At 47.5% G+C, this 16,154-nt stretch overlaps 1 protein-coding gene across 1 annotated transcript; it reads right to left on the bottom strand.

The window, feature by feature from the left end:
• Positions 1-686: 686 nt before the first annotated feature.
• On the bottom strand, positions 687-15,898 carry LOC143927445 (hyaluronidase-1-like). The gene is made up of 4 exons (XM_077451520.1): positions 15,784-15,898; positions 9,882-10,815; positions 4,771-4,860; positions 687-4,630 (listed from the first exon to the last, which is right to left on the bottom strand). The coding sequence occupies exons 2-4, from the start codon at positions 10,788-10,790 to the stop codon at positions 4,310-4,312; spliced, it is 1,320 nt and encodes a 439-aa protein (XP_077307646.1). The 5' UTR covers positions 10,791-10,815; positions 15,784-15,898; the 3' UTR covers positions 687-4,309.
• Between the last annotated feature and the right edge of the window lie 256 nt (positions 15,899-16,154).

Here is a 16,154-nt window from a genome sequence, read left to right as displayed (position 1 = left end):
CTCCAGAGTCGGAATGGGATGGGACTCAGCTGCATTGCACCCTAAGGGCTTGTTGACATTAGTGCTGTGTTCTGTAAGCTTTTTAAAGTGTGTTTGACAGGGTGGCCAGCGGGCATTATTTCATCACCTCCCTGCCTTTTTTAACCTCCAAAACTCCACTGTGTGTTGATTAGTGCATTGCGCGTGGTCTCAGGGCAGTTACGGCGGGTCCTTATTCACTTCAAAGGTTCATGTACAGAGGGCAGAACTGTCTACTGTACCTGACAGGGGTATAATTCTGGCGGCCATGTCTTGTAAACAACCCCATTGCAAATTAAGGGGGATGGCTGGGATGGAGGGTGGGGTTGAGGGCTGGTAATAACTCGGCTCAACAGCCCGCTTTTTTCCAAACCGCAAGTGTAAACTTATGAGTGTGTAATAGAGTGAAAGGAATCACAATCATGTAGCACAGACATAATAGTGCACGGGTCAGGAGTGCACAGCACACAGGTAAGCGGGTTGGCGAATGCAATATTTTGCATTACACCCTAAATATAATTATAACATAAAACATTGGTGTCAGAGATGGACTGTGCCTTTAAGCAGACACACATCTTTAGAAGAAATGTGGCTATTCTCCACCCATATATATATATATATATATATATAAATCATCTTCACAAAGCCAAGGTATGGACACAGAATGATACAGTGTAAAGGAATTTTATATCTTTCAAAAGGGACATTTTCTGCCAGGAGATATTCATAGAAATACAGAACATCCCCTCAGGGACCGGGGCGTTGTTAGGTCTACAAAAGATCTGGGGCTAGAGCCCATAGCAGCATAGTAAAGAAAGTCATACGCTTGGGTGGGCATATATATGTATATACAGTAATATAAGTGTGTGTGTGTGTATCCACAGTGTGCCCTCCACTTACATCAGGATCCCTAGAGAGACCCCCTTACATCAGGGTCCCCAGAGAGCCTCCCCTTACATCAGCGTCCCCAGAGAGCCCCTCCTTACATCAGGATCCCCAGAGAGCCTCCCCCTTGCTTCAGGGTCTCCAGAGAGCCCCCCTTACATCAGAGTCCCCAGAGAGCCTCCCCCTTACATCAGGGTCCCCAGAGAGCCTCCCCCTTGCATTAGGGTCCCCAGAGAGCCCCACCTTACATCAGAGTGCCCAGAGAGCCCCCCCACTTACATTATGGTCCCCAGAGAGCCTCCCCCTTGCATCAGGGTCTCCAGGGAGTCCCCCCTTACATCAGGGTCCCCAGAGAGCCTCCCCCTTGCATCAGGGTCCCCAGAGAGCCCCTCCTTACATCAGGGTCCCCAGAGAGCCCCCCTTACATCAGGGTCCCCAGAGAGCCTCCCCCTTGCATCAGGGTCCCCAGAGAGTCCCCCCTTACATCAGAGTCCCCAGAGAGCCTCCCCCTTACATCAGGGTCCCCAGAGAGCCTCCCCCTTGCATCAGGGTGCCCAGAGAGCCTCTCCCTTGCATCAGGGTCCCCAGAGAGCCCTCCTTAAATCAGAGTTTCCAGAGAGCCCCCCACTTACATTAGGGTCCCCAGAGAACCTCCCCCTTAAAACAGGGTCACCAGAGAGCCTCCCTTTTGTATCAGAGTCCCCAGAGAGCCTCCCCCTTGCATCAGGGTCCCCAGATAGCCTCCCTTTTGCATCAGGTTCCCCAGAGAGCCCCCCAATTGCATCAGGGTCCCCAAAAAGCCCCCCCTCCCCTTGGGGACCCCTGCAGAGACTCTGGGCTATGGGCCTCAGATTTGGAGCTATAGTCCCAAAAGCCACCCCCTAGTGACGCCACTGTCAGAGACAACACAATAAAGTGCAGATTCTGAAGCTGGATATACAGAGTTCAGAAGTCATTAGTGTAACTCATAGGAAGCAGTGATCAGAAGTGCATAATGCACAGTGTGCGGGGATCAGGAGTGTGTAACTCACAGCGTGAAGAACACACAGTGCAGGGGTCAGGAGTATACAACACAAAGAGAACAGGAGTGCATGATGCACAGATTGCAGGGGTCAGGACTGCATAGCACACAGAGTTCAGGGGTCAGGAGTTTGTAATAGAGTGAAAGGAATCACAATCATGTAGCACAGACATAGTAGTGCACGGGTCAGGAGTGCATAGCACACAGAGTGCATCGTTTGTGACTCATGAGTGTAACGCATAGCAAGCAGTGATCAGAAGTGCATAATGCACAGTGTGCAGGGATCAGGAGCTTGTAACTCACAGAGTGCATAACACACAGAGTGCGGGGGGGTCATGAGTGCATTCCACACAGAGTGCGGGGGGGGGGGGGGGTCAGGAGTGCATACCACACAGAATGCAGGGGTCAAGTGTATACAACACAGTACAGGGTGTGTAACACACAGAGTTCAGGGGTCAGGAGTGTAATGTAACTAAAAGTGCAGGATTCAGTGTGTACAGAGAGTGCAAGGATCAAAGGTGTGTAACTCACAGAGTTGTAAAGTCTCGTGGTTTTCACCTTAATACATTCTATGCATTAAGGTGAAAAACTTTCTGTGCTGCAGCTGCACCCCAGAGCCCCCCTTTTACTTACCTGAACCCAAACTTTCCCGTGACGAGAATGAGACCAGCAGCTCCGGCTGCTGTCTCGGGTCCTCATTGGATAGATTGATAGCAGCAGCAGAACTCTGGAGCTCACCTGCACGAGTGCCCCCATGGAATGCGACTCTCCATGGGGGCACCCAATGCAGAGGAGGAGCCAGAAACCCCTCTGGGGGACACCAGAGGATCGGGAACACTCTGTCAAAAACTCTTGCACAGAGGTGGTAAGTATAACATGTTTGTTATTTAAAAAAGAAAAAAAACAAAAAACATTTACAATCACTTGAAGGGTTCAGGAGGCATAACTAACAGAGTGCAGGAGTTAGGAGTATACAACACACAGAGTGCAGGAGTTAGGAGTATACAGCACACAGAGTGCAGGGTTCAGAAGTGCATGACTCAGACTGCAGGGTTTAGGAGTGCATGAACCAAATATTTTGTGAGTCAGGCGTACATAACGCACAGTGTGCAGAGGTGAGGAGTGCACAATGCACAGAGTGCAGGGGTCAGTGATATGCAACACCAAGAGTGCAGGGGTCAGGATTACGTAACATAGGGGTCATCATGAGTGTGTAATGCAGGGTATGTGACATACAGATTACAGGGGCCAGGAGTGCACAACTCACAGAATAAGGGGTCAGGAGTGCATAACATACAGAGTTCAGAGTTCAGGGGTCAGGAGTATGTAACCCAAAGAGTGCAGGGGTCAAAAGTGCAAGGCAAACACAGTGCAGGGATCAGAAGTGCATAATGCGTGGCATGCTGGGATCAGGAATACATAATGCACAGAGTGCAGGGGTCAGGTGTTTATATCACAGTGAGTCCAGGGGTCAGCAGTGCGTAATTCATAGAGTGCAGGGGGTCAAAAGTGTGTAACATACAGAGTGCAAGGATCAGGAGTGCGTAACGAATACAGTGCAGGGGTCAGGAATGCATAATGAAAAAAGAGGATTAAGGTCTGGAATGACCACTCTGCCACCTCACTCCCTAAAAAGTGCAAAAAAGGGAAAAAATAGCCCTGGCACTTTGAGTGACGTGGGGGAGATTAGGCACACGTTCACAAGAAAATGTAATAAAAGGAATGCATAATGCACAGAGTGCAGAGGTCAGGAGTGTGTAACACAAAGTGCAGGGGTCAGAAATTCATATCACAGAGTGCAGGGGTCAGGAATGCATAATGCACAGAGTGTAGAGGTCAGGGGTGTGTAGCACTAAGTTCAGGGGTCAGAAATTCATATAAAAAAGAGTGCAGGGGTCAGGAATGCATAATGCACAGAGTGCAGAGGTCAGGGGTGTGTAACACAAAGTTCAGGGGTCAGAAATTCATATTGCAAAGAGTGCAGGGGTCAGGAATGCATAATGCACAGAGTGCAGGGGCCAGGAATTCCATTCTAACACAAAGAGTGCAGGAGTCATGAGTGCATAATGCACAGGGTGCAGGGGTCGGGTCACCTCTTCAACTCTGTGCTACAGTCTGGCAGTGGGAAGGCTGGTAGATGGGGGCAGAAGCAGGCAGCTGCACACGCGGCATAGAAGAAGCAGATTTAGGACACATACCCCGAGTGTACATCACCAAAGTCTCCATTACATTTCTACGAAGTTATGAATTGTCATTGAAATCTGTTGATTTGTCAACATTTTATAGAGATTTTCTGATGTTTCTTTTAGTAAATTGGATTTTTAGTGGGCCGGATCTTGAATTGAAATGCGGCCTTTTGACTCCAAGTCCGTTTGCGTTCTCCATTCATTGTTGGCGCCTCTTCAGGGAACAGTCGCCTCCTTTCCACCCCTTATAGCAGCGACATTGGAAATGCTGCCACAAGCGTTTCGGTTTCTTCCTGCTGAGATTTTCGTGCACCACAAACCCTTTCATGAAGGGGTTCCTCTGGATGGTGAATAGTTGGGGGTCCAGGTGGAGGTAGACATCGGAATCCACCAATCTGCGGGCGCAGCGTCCATTACCCGAGCATATCGCATGGCTGCAAAGTATGGCCGCCATAGTGACGTTCTTCAAGTAGGGGGCCAGGGTCTCCTCCGTGTACTCCTTCACAGCCAGACACGACTCCTGGGGATGGGAATAAATCACAAGACTGAAGCTGGACGAAACCTCCACCAGACAACCCCCCCCAGAATGACGAACATTCAAATTCCAACCATATCATTCTGCAATGGAGGAGATAAGGTGCATGATGTGTATGGAGTTACCTTGCTTTGACTGTAGTCATTATTCCCCCAAAGGACGATCCCAGAAGCCCCCAGTGCTGCGCTCTGTCCGATCGTCTTAATCAAATCATCCTGCAGAGAGCAACCACACGGCATAAATGAAATAAAGAAATAATGCCACTCTGTATTATATGGACAATATTAGTCCCTGTCTGTACGCAGAACCTCTGGCTTCAGGTCTAAAGCCGGCCATAGATAGGTGGAGTCCTGGCTGGTTTAGCCGGGATTTGAACCATCTATGGGCAGCCTGTTTGCACCCAATAGGCAATAGTCACTGTGTTCTCCCGGTTGGGACTGCTCCCCACGCCCCCTGCTGGGAGAACACTATAGGGGAGGCCAGGAGCGTTGTTAGGTCTACAAGAGATCTGGAACTAGAGCCCATAGCAGCATAGTAAAGAAAGTCATACGCTTGGGCAGGCATACACATTTATATACAGTAATATATGAGTGTGTTGTGTGTGTATATATATTCCCAGAGAGCCCCCCACTTACATAAGGGTCCCCAGAGAGCCCCCCTTACATCAGGGTCCCCAGAGAGCCCCCCCTTACATCAGGGTCCCCAGAGGCCTCCTCCTTACATCAGGGTCCCTAGAGAGCCTCCCACTTACATCAGGGTTCCCAGAGAACCCCTCTTACATTAGAGTCCCCAGAGAGCCTCCCCCTTAAATCAGAGTCCCCAGAGAGCCTCCCCCTTACGTCAGGGCCCCCAGAGAGCCCCCACTTACATCAGGGTCCCCAGAGGCTTCCTCCTTACATCAGAGTCCCCAGAGAGCCTCCCCCTTACATCAGGGTCCCCAGAGGCTTCCTCCTTAAATCGGAGTCCCCAGAGGGCCTCCCCCTTACATCAGGGTCCCCAGAGAGCCTCCCCCTTACATCAGGGTCCTCAGAGAGCCCACCACTTACATCAGCGTTCCCAGTGAGCCCCCCTTACATTAGAGTCCCCAGAGAGCCTCCCCTTAAATCAGAGTCCCCAGAGAGCCTCCCCCTTACATCAGGGTCCCCAGAGAGACCCCCCCTTACATCAGGGTCCCCAGAGAGCCCCCCCTTACATCAGGGTCCCCAGAGGCCTCCTCCTTAGATCAGAGTCCCCAGAGAGCCTCCCCCTTACATCAGGGTCCTCAGAGTGCCCCCCACTTGCATCAGGGTTCCCAGAGAACCCCCTTACATTAGAGTCGCAAGAGAGCCTTCCCCTTAAATCAGAGTCCCCAGAGAGCCTCCCCCTTACATCAGGGTACCCAGAGAGCTCCCCCCTTACATCAGGGTACCCAGAGAGCCCCCCCACTTACATCAGGGTCCCCACAGGCTTCCTCCTTACATCAGAGTCCCCAGAGAGCCTCCCCCTTACATCAGGGTCCCCAGAGAGCCCCCCACTTACATCAGCGTTCCCAGAGAGCCCCCCTTACATTAGAGTCCCCAGAGAGCCTCCCCTTAAATCAGAGTCCCCAGAGAGCCTCCCCTTAAATCAGAGTCCCCAGGGAGCCTCTTCCTTACATCAGGGTCCCCAGAGAGCCTCCCCCTTAAATCAGGGTCCTCAGAGAGCCTCCCCCTTAAAATCAGGGTCCCCAGAGATCCTCTCCTCCCCCTTGGGGACCCCTACAGAGACTCAGGGCTATGGGCCCCTGATTCGGGGCTATAGTCCCAAAAGCCACCCCCTAGCGATGCCACTGGGGGAGGCATTCCCTCATCAACATTGATTGTGTTGGATGGGGGAAATTAACAATTTTCTTTCCTGAAACCTGTGGTTGCAGGAAAAAAAAAAAGAAATCACATCATCTATGGCCAGTTTTATTCCTGCTGCTGCGCTGTTCCTGTAAAATGAAAGGACATCCCAAAGGCGATGTTTGACTGGTTCATAATGACTGCAACTGGTGGGTGGGGTTGGGAACTGGGGATCTCAATCTTTCTACATTGGGGGCTGATCTCCGGTTTGGAGTCTTTATGAAATAGCAGCTGGGTGATCAGATCTGCGGACACTCACTCTTTAACCACTTGACCTCTGGGAAGATTTACTCCCCTTCATGACAAGGCCATTTTCCCCCCGTCAGAACGGAGCTCTGCCTTGTCTCTGCCCGACGATCGTCAGGTGATGGCGTACAACCAGTGCCCGGCACGCGCAGATCGGCTTCTGTTGTGAGTAACCACATCCGGGGCGGCTCGCTGTCTATGCGCCCCCCCCCCAACGGAAGTGCAGAATCATGTATATATATACACATGTGATCCTGTGTACAATGGCCAGTAAATCTTCTACGGGGCGGTTGGGAAGTGGTTAATAATAACATAAGTAACAAATTCCCAAATTACTTGACACAGATCAGCCTTCTGCAGCCGCTCATCTTGATGCAAAGCTACAATGTTGCAGTCTTCTGATAACTGGGGGAGGGGAGACTCAGGAAATGCTTCCTCCTGCCTGCAGCAGACAGATGATATAAACTCAGCCTGGCAAAGTCGATGGGTTTTTTTATGATAAAAAGTTGGAGCGTTTCTAAAAAAAAAAAAAAAAAAATGATAGCGTTCTTGTATATTGTGACTAATGTTACTGAAAGTTCTACTTTAAAATTGAGTGCTCCATCTATTGTGGAACTACAAGTCTCAGGATCTGCTGCTGAATGATGATTGCAATAGCATGCTGGCTTTTGTTGTTCCTCAATAAATACTTCTAGAGCCTGTGCAGGCATAGCAGAAAAAAAATGTTGCCATATGATAAGACACTCAGTTGGGTGTTATTAACCTCCCTGGCGGTACGATTATTTCAGATTTTAGGTGCTGAAAGCGGTACAATTATTTTGCTTGGAAATTTGGCGTTTTATATTGTAGTCCTGTAATTCTTAGGAATAACTCACTTAAATCTGTCCAAACCAGAGTCTAGCAGACATCCCGGGTATGATAAAGTTTGAAAAATGAAATCATAAATTATAATATAATAAATAACTATAAATAATTATACCAAATAATAATATAACAATAATAAATAATATTCAATGATGTAATCAAATCAAAAACACTGAAATTTGCTCAGTTGCAGAATTGTCGCTGTCTTTTCGGTAATTGATGACGGATCTCCCCATAAATCGCTATCGCTCAATTCTGCGAGTGATTCCAATTTATTATCGCTGTTTTCAAGCTGGTCTAAAACCATTTTTGATGTAAAGGGACAGTTTTGGTTGCTATGGACAATCTCCAGTTTCCAGGCAGAAAGAACATTTTTTATATTATAAAACTGCATGCAGTGCACTGGGCTGACCACTAGGGACAAAGGGGATGTGAAATAATTACATACAGCAATGTAATCTGTAAGATTACATTATACTGTATGTATACTGTGTTTTATTTTTTGAATTTGGCGCCGTTCTCCGTCCCCGTGCGTCGCAACGCTCCCAGGGAACGGAGCTCGGCTCCGTGATAGATCGAGCGGAGGACGGCTCGCTCGTACAGCGCGGGGGACATCGCTGGATCCAGGGGACAAGGTAAGTAAGCTCTCCCTGGATTCAGCGATGCGATCCCGAGTCTGGCTCAGGGGTTACCGCTTTTGGTCAGGCATGTACTGGCCATCGGGACTACAGGGAGTTTCCCAGTGGGCCGATGGCTTAGTGGGCCACTCTAATGTAAGGGGGCTGCTAATGTGACACTCTGATGTAAGGGGGCTGCTAATGGGACACTCTGATGTAAGGGGGTGCTGATGGGACACTCTGATGTAAGGGTGCTACTCATGCGACACTCTGATGTAAGGGGATGCTGATGGGACACTCTGATGTAAGGGGGCTGCTCATGAGACACTTTGATGTAAGGGGGCTGCTAATGAGACACTCTGATGTAAGGGGGTGCTGATGGAACACTCTGATGTAAGGGGGTGCTGATGGGACACTCTGATGTAAGGGTGCTGCTCATGGGACACTCTGATGTAAGGGAGCTAGTAATGGGACACTCTGATGTAAGGGGGCTGCTAATGAGACACTCTGATGTAAGGGGGTGCTGATGGGGCACTCTGATGTAAGGGGGTGCTGATGGGACACTCTGATGTAAGGGGGTGCTGATGGGACACTTTGATGTAAGGGGGCTGCTAATGAGACACTCTGATGTAAGGGGGTGCTGATGGGACACTCTGATGTAAGGGGGTGCTGATGGGACACTCTGATGTAAGGGGGTACTGATGGGACACTCTGATGTAAGGGGGTACTGATGGGACACTCTGATGTAAGGGGGCTGGTGATGGGACACTCTGATGTAAGGGGGCTGCTAATGGGACACTCTGATGTAAGGGGGTGCTGATGGGACACTCTGATGTAAGGGGGTGCTGATGGGACACTCTGATGTAAGGGTGCTACTCATGCGACACTCTGATGTAAGGGGGTGCTGATGGGACACTCTGATGTAAGGGGGCTGCTCATGAGACACTTTGATGTAAGGGGGCTGCTAATGAGACACTCTGATGTAAGGGGGTGCTGATGGAACACTCTGATGTAAGGGGGTGCTGATGGGACACTCTGATGTAAGGGTGCTGCTCATGGGACACTCTGATGTAAGGGAGCTAGTAATGGGACACTCTGATGTAAGGGGGCTGCTAATGAGACACTCTGATGTAAGGGGGTGCTGATGGGACACTCTGATGTAAGGGGGTGCTGATGGGACACTCTGATGTAAGGGGGTGCTGATGGGGCACTCTGATGTAAGGGGGTGCTGATGGGACACTCTGATGTAAGGGGGTGCTGATGGGACACTTTGATGTAAGGGGGCTGCTAATGAGACACTCTGATGTAAGGGGGTGCTGATGGGACACTCTGATGTAAGGGGGTGCTGATGGGACACTCTGATGTAAGGGGGTACTGATGGGACACTCTGATGTAAGGGGGTACTGATGGGACACTCTGATGTAAGGGGGTACCGATGGGACACTCTGATGTAAGGGGGCTAGTAATGGAACACTCTGATGTAAGGGGGTGCTGATGGGACACTCAAAATGTAAGTGGGCCGGTCTCGATGAAGTCCAGGGCCAAATTTCTGTCCCAGTCCAGCCCTGCTTTTGGTACAAAACTTTTACCCCGAGCCATACTCGGGAATGCCGCCATGGGGGGTTAACCTTTGTAAGGTGTCATTACCTGGATCAGAAAGTCCATGCTGTAGGTGTAGACAATGCGGGCGTACGGCAGCACTGGGACCTCTACGTCGGCTGACACTCTGAGTCCTTCCTGCACTCGGTGCCTGACATAAGGCCCTGCATGCTCAGAGTTCTTCAGGTCTTTGCCCAGGTAGATTTGAGGATATAGAGCACGGCTGGTCTGCCACAACCAGTCCAAGGCGTCGTTCCTTCTCATTTCGTCATCTGAGCACCAGCCAGTGTATTTCTGGCTGGAATTTTTGAAGTCGTAATTGTAGCACTCTGGAAAGCCATAAAACCCCCAGAGGCCTCTGGGGCTCAGCAGGAGGGCCAACTGCAGGGTGGACAACATGAAGGCCTTGGCCGCTGCCTCAAACTGCCTCTTAGCATGCCTACTCAGCCTCCCATAAGACCAGTCGGGGTGCCTCTTGCTGACCAGCTCTAGTGACCACAAGTGGTAGAGGGTCATGTTTTTCCAGTTACGTTCCCATTGGGGCCTCCAATCTTCCCAGTCCACCACCCCCACTCCACTGAAGTTCTGGTCCATGACGACGGCATCCAGATCTTGCCGAGCTTTAACCAAATGGTCCCAAAGGCTGGAGTTTTGGGGAAGGCCACCATTGACTGGTTTGTTGTCGTGGTTGTAGTATGGATAGAGACCCAACTGGGTGCTGTAGAAGATCGTCACTTCTGGGCCCATAAATGAATGGTTCTGGTTGACAATAATATCGAAAGCTTCAAGGTCGAGGGATACATTGTGGTTGACCAAGCAAGGAAGGGTAGGTGCATTCCACAGAATGACAAAGGGCCAGCCAGAGACAATGGGGTCACAGCCAACCGGGAGGAACAAGATGGAGAAGAAGAGGAGAAGGGAGGGAGTGGGAATGAATCCTGCTGGTCTGATGAACATGGTGGCACCACATGTGTTATCATTCCTGAGAAAAACAAAAAAGTTGTGTTAATATGATGTCTGGGGAAAACCTGGCTGCAGTAATTTCACGTATGGGCCACTTAGGTCTATAAAGTCCCTCAAAGTACAGAAAATATTTCTTGATCTGGTAGGAATACCCAAAGCATCTAAACTCCTGTTGTTGGCCGACATCACAGTTAGGGCTCCTTTAACCACTTACAGACCAGACCATTTTGCTGGTCAAAGACCAGACCACTTTTTGCGATTCGGCACTGCGTCGCTTTAACTGACAATTGCGCGGCCGTGCGACGTGGCTCCGAAACAAAATTGACATCCTTTTTTTCCCACAAATAGAGCTTTCTTTTGGTGGTATTTGATCACCTCTGCAGTTTTTATTTTTTGCGCTATAAACAAAAATAGAGCGCCAATTTTGAAAAAAAACGCATTATATTTTACTTTTTGTTATAATAAATATCCCCCAAAAATATATATAAAAAACATTTTTTTCCCTCAGTTTAGGCCGATACGTATTCTTCTTCCTTTTTTTTTGGTAAAAAAAAAATCGCAATAAGCGATTATTGATTGGTTTGCGCAAAAGTTATAGCGTTTACAAAATAGGGATAGTTTTATGGCATTTTTATTAATAATTTTTTATTATTATTTTTTTAACTAGTAATGGCGGCGATCAGCGATTTTTATTGTGACTGCGACATTGCGGCGGACACATCGGACATTTTTAACACATTTTTTGGATCATTGTCATTTATACAGTAATCAGTGCTATATAAATGCAGTGATTCCTGTGTAAGTGACACTGGCAGTGAAGGGGTTAACCAGTGGGTGGCAGTGTAGGGGTTAAGTGTTCTTAGGGGCATGTTACTAACTGTGGGGGGGTTGGGCTTTCATTTAGTGAACACTGATCTCTGCTCCAATCACATGGAGCAGAGATCAGCGTCACTAGTTGCTAGGCAGAATGGGGAAATGCTGTTTACATGGCATTTCCTCCAATCAGCCACCCCGTGAGACGATCGCGGGTATGCCCACGGCGATCGAGTCCGCGGGACCCGCGACCGGACTCACGGGGGTCCCGCCCGGGCGTGCTCGCGATGGCAGGGCAGCATTGAAGATTGGACGTACCTGTACGCCAATATGCCTGCCCGTGCCATTCTGCCGACGTACATCGGTGTGCGCCGGTCGGGAACCGGTTAAGCAACATACCGGTACGCCGCTGATTTTCAAGTGGTTATAACAGGGTGATGACTGCAGCTCCAGGCATTATCCCAGTATTGTTTTTTTTAGAGCGGCTTTATTTTCAAAGCAATCCTAGCGGCTAACTAGCCACTAGATTGCTTTTACAAGCAGTGAAGGGAGACATATCCCCCCCCCCCCCTCCCCCCCAACCATCTACCGAGACTTTCTTGGGCTCTCCTCTCCCATTGGGAGACCTGGTGGACCAGCCAATGCTTTTGCAGCTGATCATACAGGTAATTAGAGACATTAACACCTCCGATCACCTCTATGATATAGGAGACCAGAAGCGTTGAGCTTACATCACTTCCATTTTTTTTTCGCCAATGTAAATGGCGCCATTTTTAAATAAGCAAAGCATCTGAACTCACCGATCTTGGTGTGATCCGATGCTTTTAAAGCGGTTGTATACTCATTTTTTTTACTTTTACCTGCAGGAAAGCCTATAATAAGGCTTACCTGTAGGTAAAAAAAATATCTCCTAAACCTGTACGGTTTAGGAGATATTCCCCTCGGTATGCGCCGCTGACTGCAGTGGCGCATGCGCACAAGGGGATTCTCGGCTGAAAGTCCGGCAGTGGCCGGACCCGGCCGGGATGAAATCTCCCGCGGGCATGCGTGGGAGTGACGATATCGCGGCTCCGGTCACTCACAGCGCCGGAGCTGCGATACCCGGAAGAAACGCTGAGGGAGCTGACATGTGTCGGAGCTGACATGCTCCCCGTGGATCGGGCCAGATGTCGGGGCCTCGTTCTAAGGTAAGTATTTCATAATGAGCTAGTATGCGGTGCATACTAGCTCATTATGCCTTTTGCTTTGCAGGTGGTAAAAAAAAAAAAACATTAGCGGGTTTACTATCGCTTTAAGGACAGAGGAAACATCTGGATTTTAATAGACCCGGATGCCTCCTCTGCCCTTAGACCCCAGATCTCTCCAACAAGAGTAGATATCACAACCTATTGCTATTACAGGGGATATTTATATTTACCACTTGCCGCCATTATACTGCGGCAGGTTGGTTCTATTGCGCAAATCACCGTAGCTGTACGTCAGTTTGTGTAATAGATACAGTGTGCGCATGCAACTGCTGCGTGGCGGCGGAGCCGATGCGTGTGACCGGCGGCCGCGATGTCCCCCGGCCACCCGCCAATGCTCCTCAGAGAGCCAGAACGGGGATCTGTCAATGTAAACAAACAGATCCCCATTCTGTCAGGGGAGTAGAGAGAGATCTGCTGTTCCTAGTGATCAGGAACAGCAGTCTCTCTCCTCCTCCCCACCCCCCCCCCACGGTTAGAACCATCTCCCAAGGAACACATTTAACCCCTTGGTCACCACTAGAGTTAACCCCTTCCCTGACATTGTCATTTATGCAGTAATCAGTGCATTTTTATAGCTCTGATGGCTGTATAAATGTCGCTGGTCCCAAAAAAAAGTGTCAAAAGTGTCCGATCTGTCCGCGTCAATGTCGCAGTCCTACAAAATCCGCCATTACATTACTAGTTAAAAAAAACAAAAATATTAATAAAAATGCCATAAATCTATCCCCTATCTTGTAGACGCTATAACTTTTGCGCAAACCAATCAATATATATGCTTATTGCGTTTTTTTTTTTTTTTTTTACAAAAAATATGTAGAAGAATACATATTAGCCTAAACCGAGGAAGAAATTATTTTTTATATATTTTTGTTGAGATATTTATTATAGCAAAATGTCAAAAATATTGTTTTTTTTTTTTTCAAAATTGTCGCTCTTTTTTTTTTTTATATATATTTTTGTTGAGATATTTATTATAGCAAAATGTCAAAAATATTGTTTGTTTGTTTTTTTCAAAACTGTCGCTCTTTTTTTGTTTATAGCGCAAAAAATAAATAAAGAAAAACCGCAGAGGTGATCAAATACCACCAAAAGAAAGCTCTATTTGTGATAAAAAAAAAAAAAACTTTAATTTTGTTTGAGTACAGCGTCGCACGACCGTGCAATTGACAGTTAAAGCAATGCAGTGCCGCATCACAAAAAAATGGCCTTGTTATTAAGGGGGTAAATCCTTCCGGTCCTTAAGTCCTTAAGTGGTTAAAATAAAATATATAGCACTTGCATATTTGGTGGACTTGTCCAGTGGCCCAATGCTTCTGGACTGAAATATTTCTGGTTTTATCCACTCTGTTCGCCAGACCGCTAGATCCTGACCCAGCATTGGCCCTCCTCAATTTTTACCCCGATTCTTTCACCAGGGCCCAGATACGCCTTGCTCTGCAGATCACCACCGCAGCTAAACAAACAATAGCTAAAGCTTGGAAGACCTCCACCCTGCGTCTGACTGAAGTTAAGAATAGAGTTACGCAGGCAATGATACATAGTAAAATTGAAGCTACTGTTCAAGATACTGTCCCTAGACATACTAAAATTTGGCAACCATGGGTTGACCATTACTTACCCCCACATTTTGACCATCGGCTACTAGTACCATAGGACCCAGCCCCCCCCCCCCCCCCGATCAACAACTTGTTCCTGACCTTTGGTAGTCGTATGGGAACCGGCCGGCCGATTGACCCACCTTTCTGACCTCTCTCTCCTTATTTCCTCTACAATCCCATCCCACCATCTCTCTTCCCCTTTCTCACTTTACTTTTCTCATTTCCCCCCCCCTTCTTTTCTCTCTTTTTTCCTCTTTCTTCTTTCCTTCTTCTACTCTTTTTGCCTTGTACCTTAATTTCCGTTCTATTGATGTACCCAATGGTGATAAACGTTCACCTTAGTGGTGACCTTGGGTATAACTAGTTATGGTTTGAATGTTTTGTATTTATTTGCAAACATGGACATAAATGTTTTGCACTCTTTTTTCCGTCAACATCCTGGCCTGTGCATGAGATGTATACGTTTTCTATATACTCTAATGGCCAAATCGTGTAAATGTTCGATCTCAAGAAGTTATATATTACATTGCTTTTATGTTGCTCCTATTGCAACTTGATGCGGACTTGGGTATCATCTGTTGTTATTTTTCTTAATGTTGTACAAGACGAAATGCAGATTCCTATGCGTTGTATGTATCTTGTGTTAATAAAAATTTTTGAAAGTAAAATAAAATATATAAAAGGGCTAAATAAAAAGAAAATTTAAGTGACAGTGTGAAAAAAATACAAATAAAAATATTGCATGCAAACAGTGATGGTCCCACACATGTGCGGTATCGCCGCGAGGGTCAGATCGCGGGCAGCAATTCCAGCACCAGACCTCCTCTGTAAATATGTAAGTAGTAACCTGTGAAGGCTTTTAAACTGTCATGTATGGATAATACTGTTGCACAATTTTAAAGCCTGACATGTTTGGTATCTATTTACTCGCTGAAACGTCCTCTTTTACATTTTACCAAACGGTTAAGTATTATATTGTGTTTTGCATGCATTAAAATTCAAGAAAAATGTATTTTTTTCCCAAAAAGATTGCGTTTAAAAAAATTGCTGCGCAAATACCGTGTAACATAAAAACTGTCAACACCCACTAATTTATTCTCTAGGGCTTCTGCTTTTAAAAAAAAAAAAGTGTACTGTTTGGGGGTTCTTAAAAGTTTTCTATTAGATAGGCACCTAAACGACCACAACATACAGGGATATACAATGTAATACTGACATAAAAGCGCACACACAGGTGCCATACATTGAGGCAAATTGCAGCCAAAGAGGAAAATGTAAATCTGCTTCCATGGCTGAGCTTTGTACCCCCCTCCCAGCTCTGGCACTCACTGTAGCGGGTATCTTCGGAGCCCAGCGGATAGGTGGATGGGTGATGTCGGTGGATTTCATCTCAACATCTTCTTTGCAGCTGTGCGATCTGATTGTGAATCTTCCTGCCGGGGTGTAAATAATCTTCCCTGGACTAGGAGCCGGCAAAACCTGCATCACGCCCCTCCCTACAATAGTGCCGGAGGGAAGAAAAATTTTTAAAAATACAATAAACTGTTTAGAATTCCGTTCTTATATTTTTTAATAATCTTCTCAAACTGATGGAAGCTCATTCTGCCTCGGCACAGCTTTAACCATAAAGAACCCTTTCCACAGCCAATAGCAAGAAGTGACCTTGTGCGTTTAGCATTGATAAATGATAGTGATAAATG

This window comes from Lithobates pipiens, unplaced genomic scaffold (genome assembly GCF_037356315.1).
Source record: "Lithobates pipiens isolate NorthernLeopardFrog02 unplaced genomic scaffold, aLitPip1_a1.2 Scaffold_23, whole genome shotgun sequence".
In the NCBI taxonomy this organism is placed as follows: Eukaryota; Metazoa; Chordata; class Amphibia; order Anura; family Ranidae; genus Lithobates; species Lithobates pipiens.
Note: the sequence above shows the minus strand (reverse complement) of the source record. Positions and strands in the feature narration are given on the sequence as shown.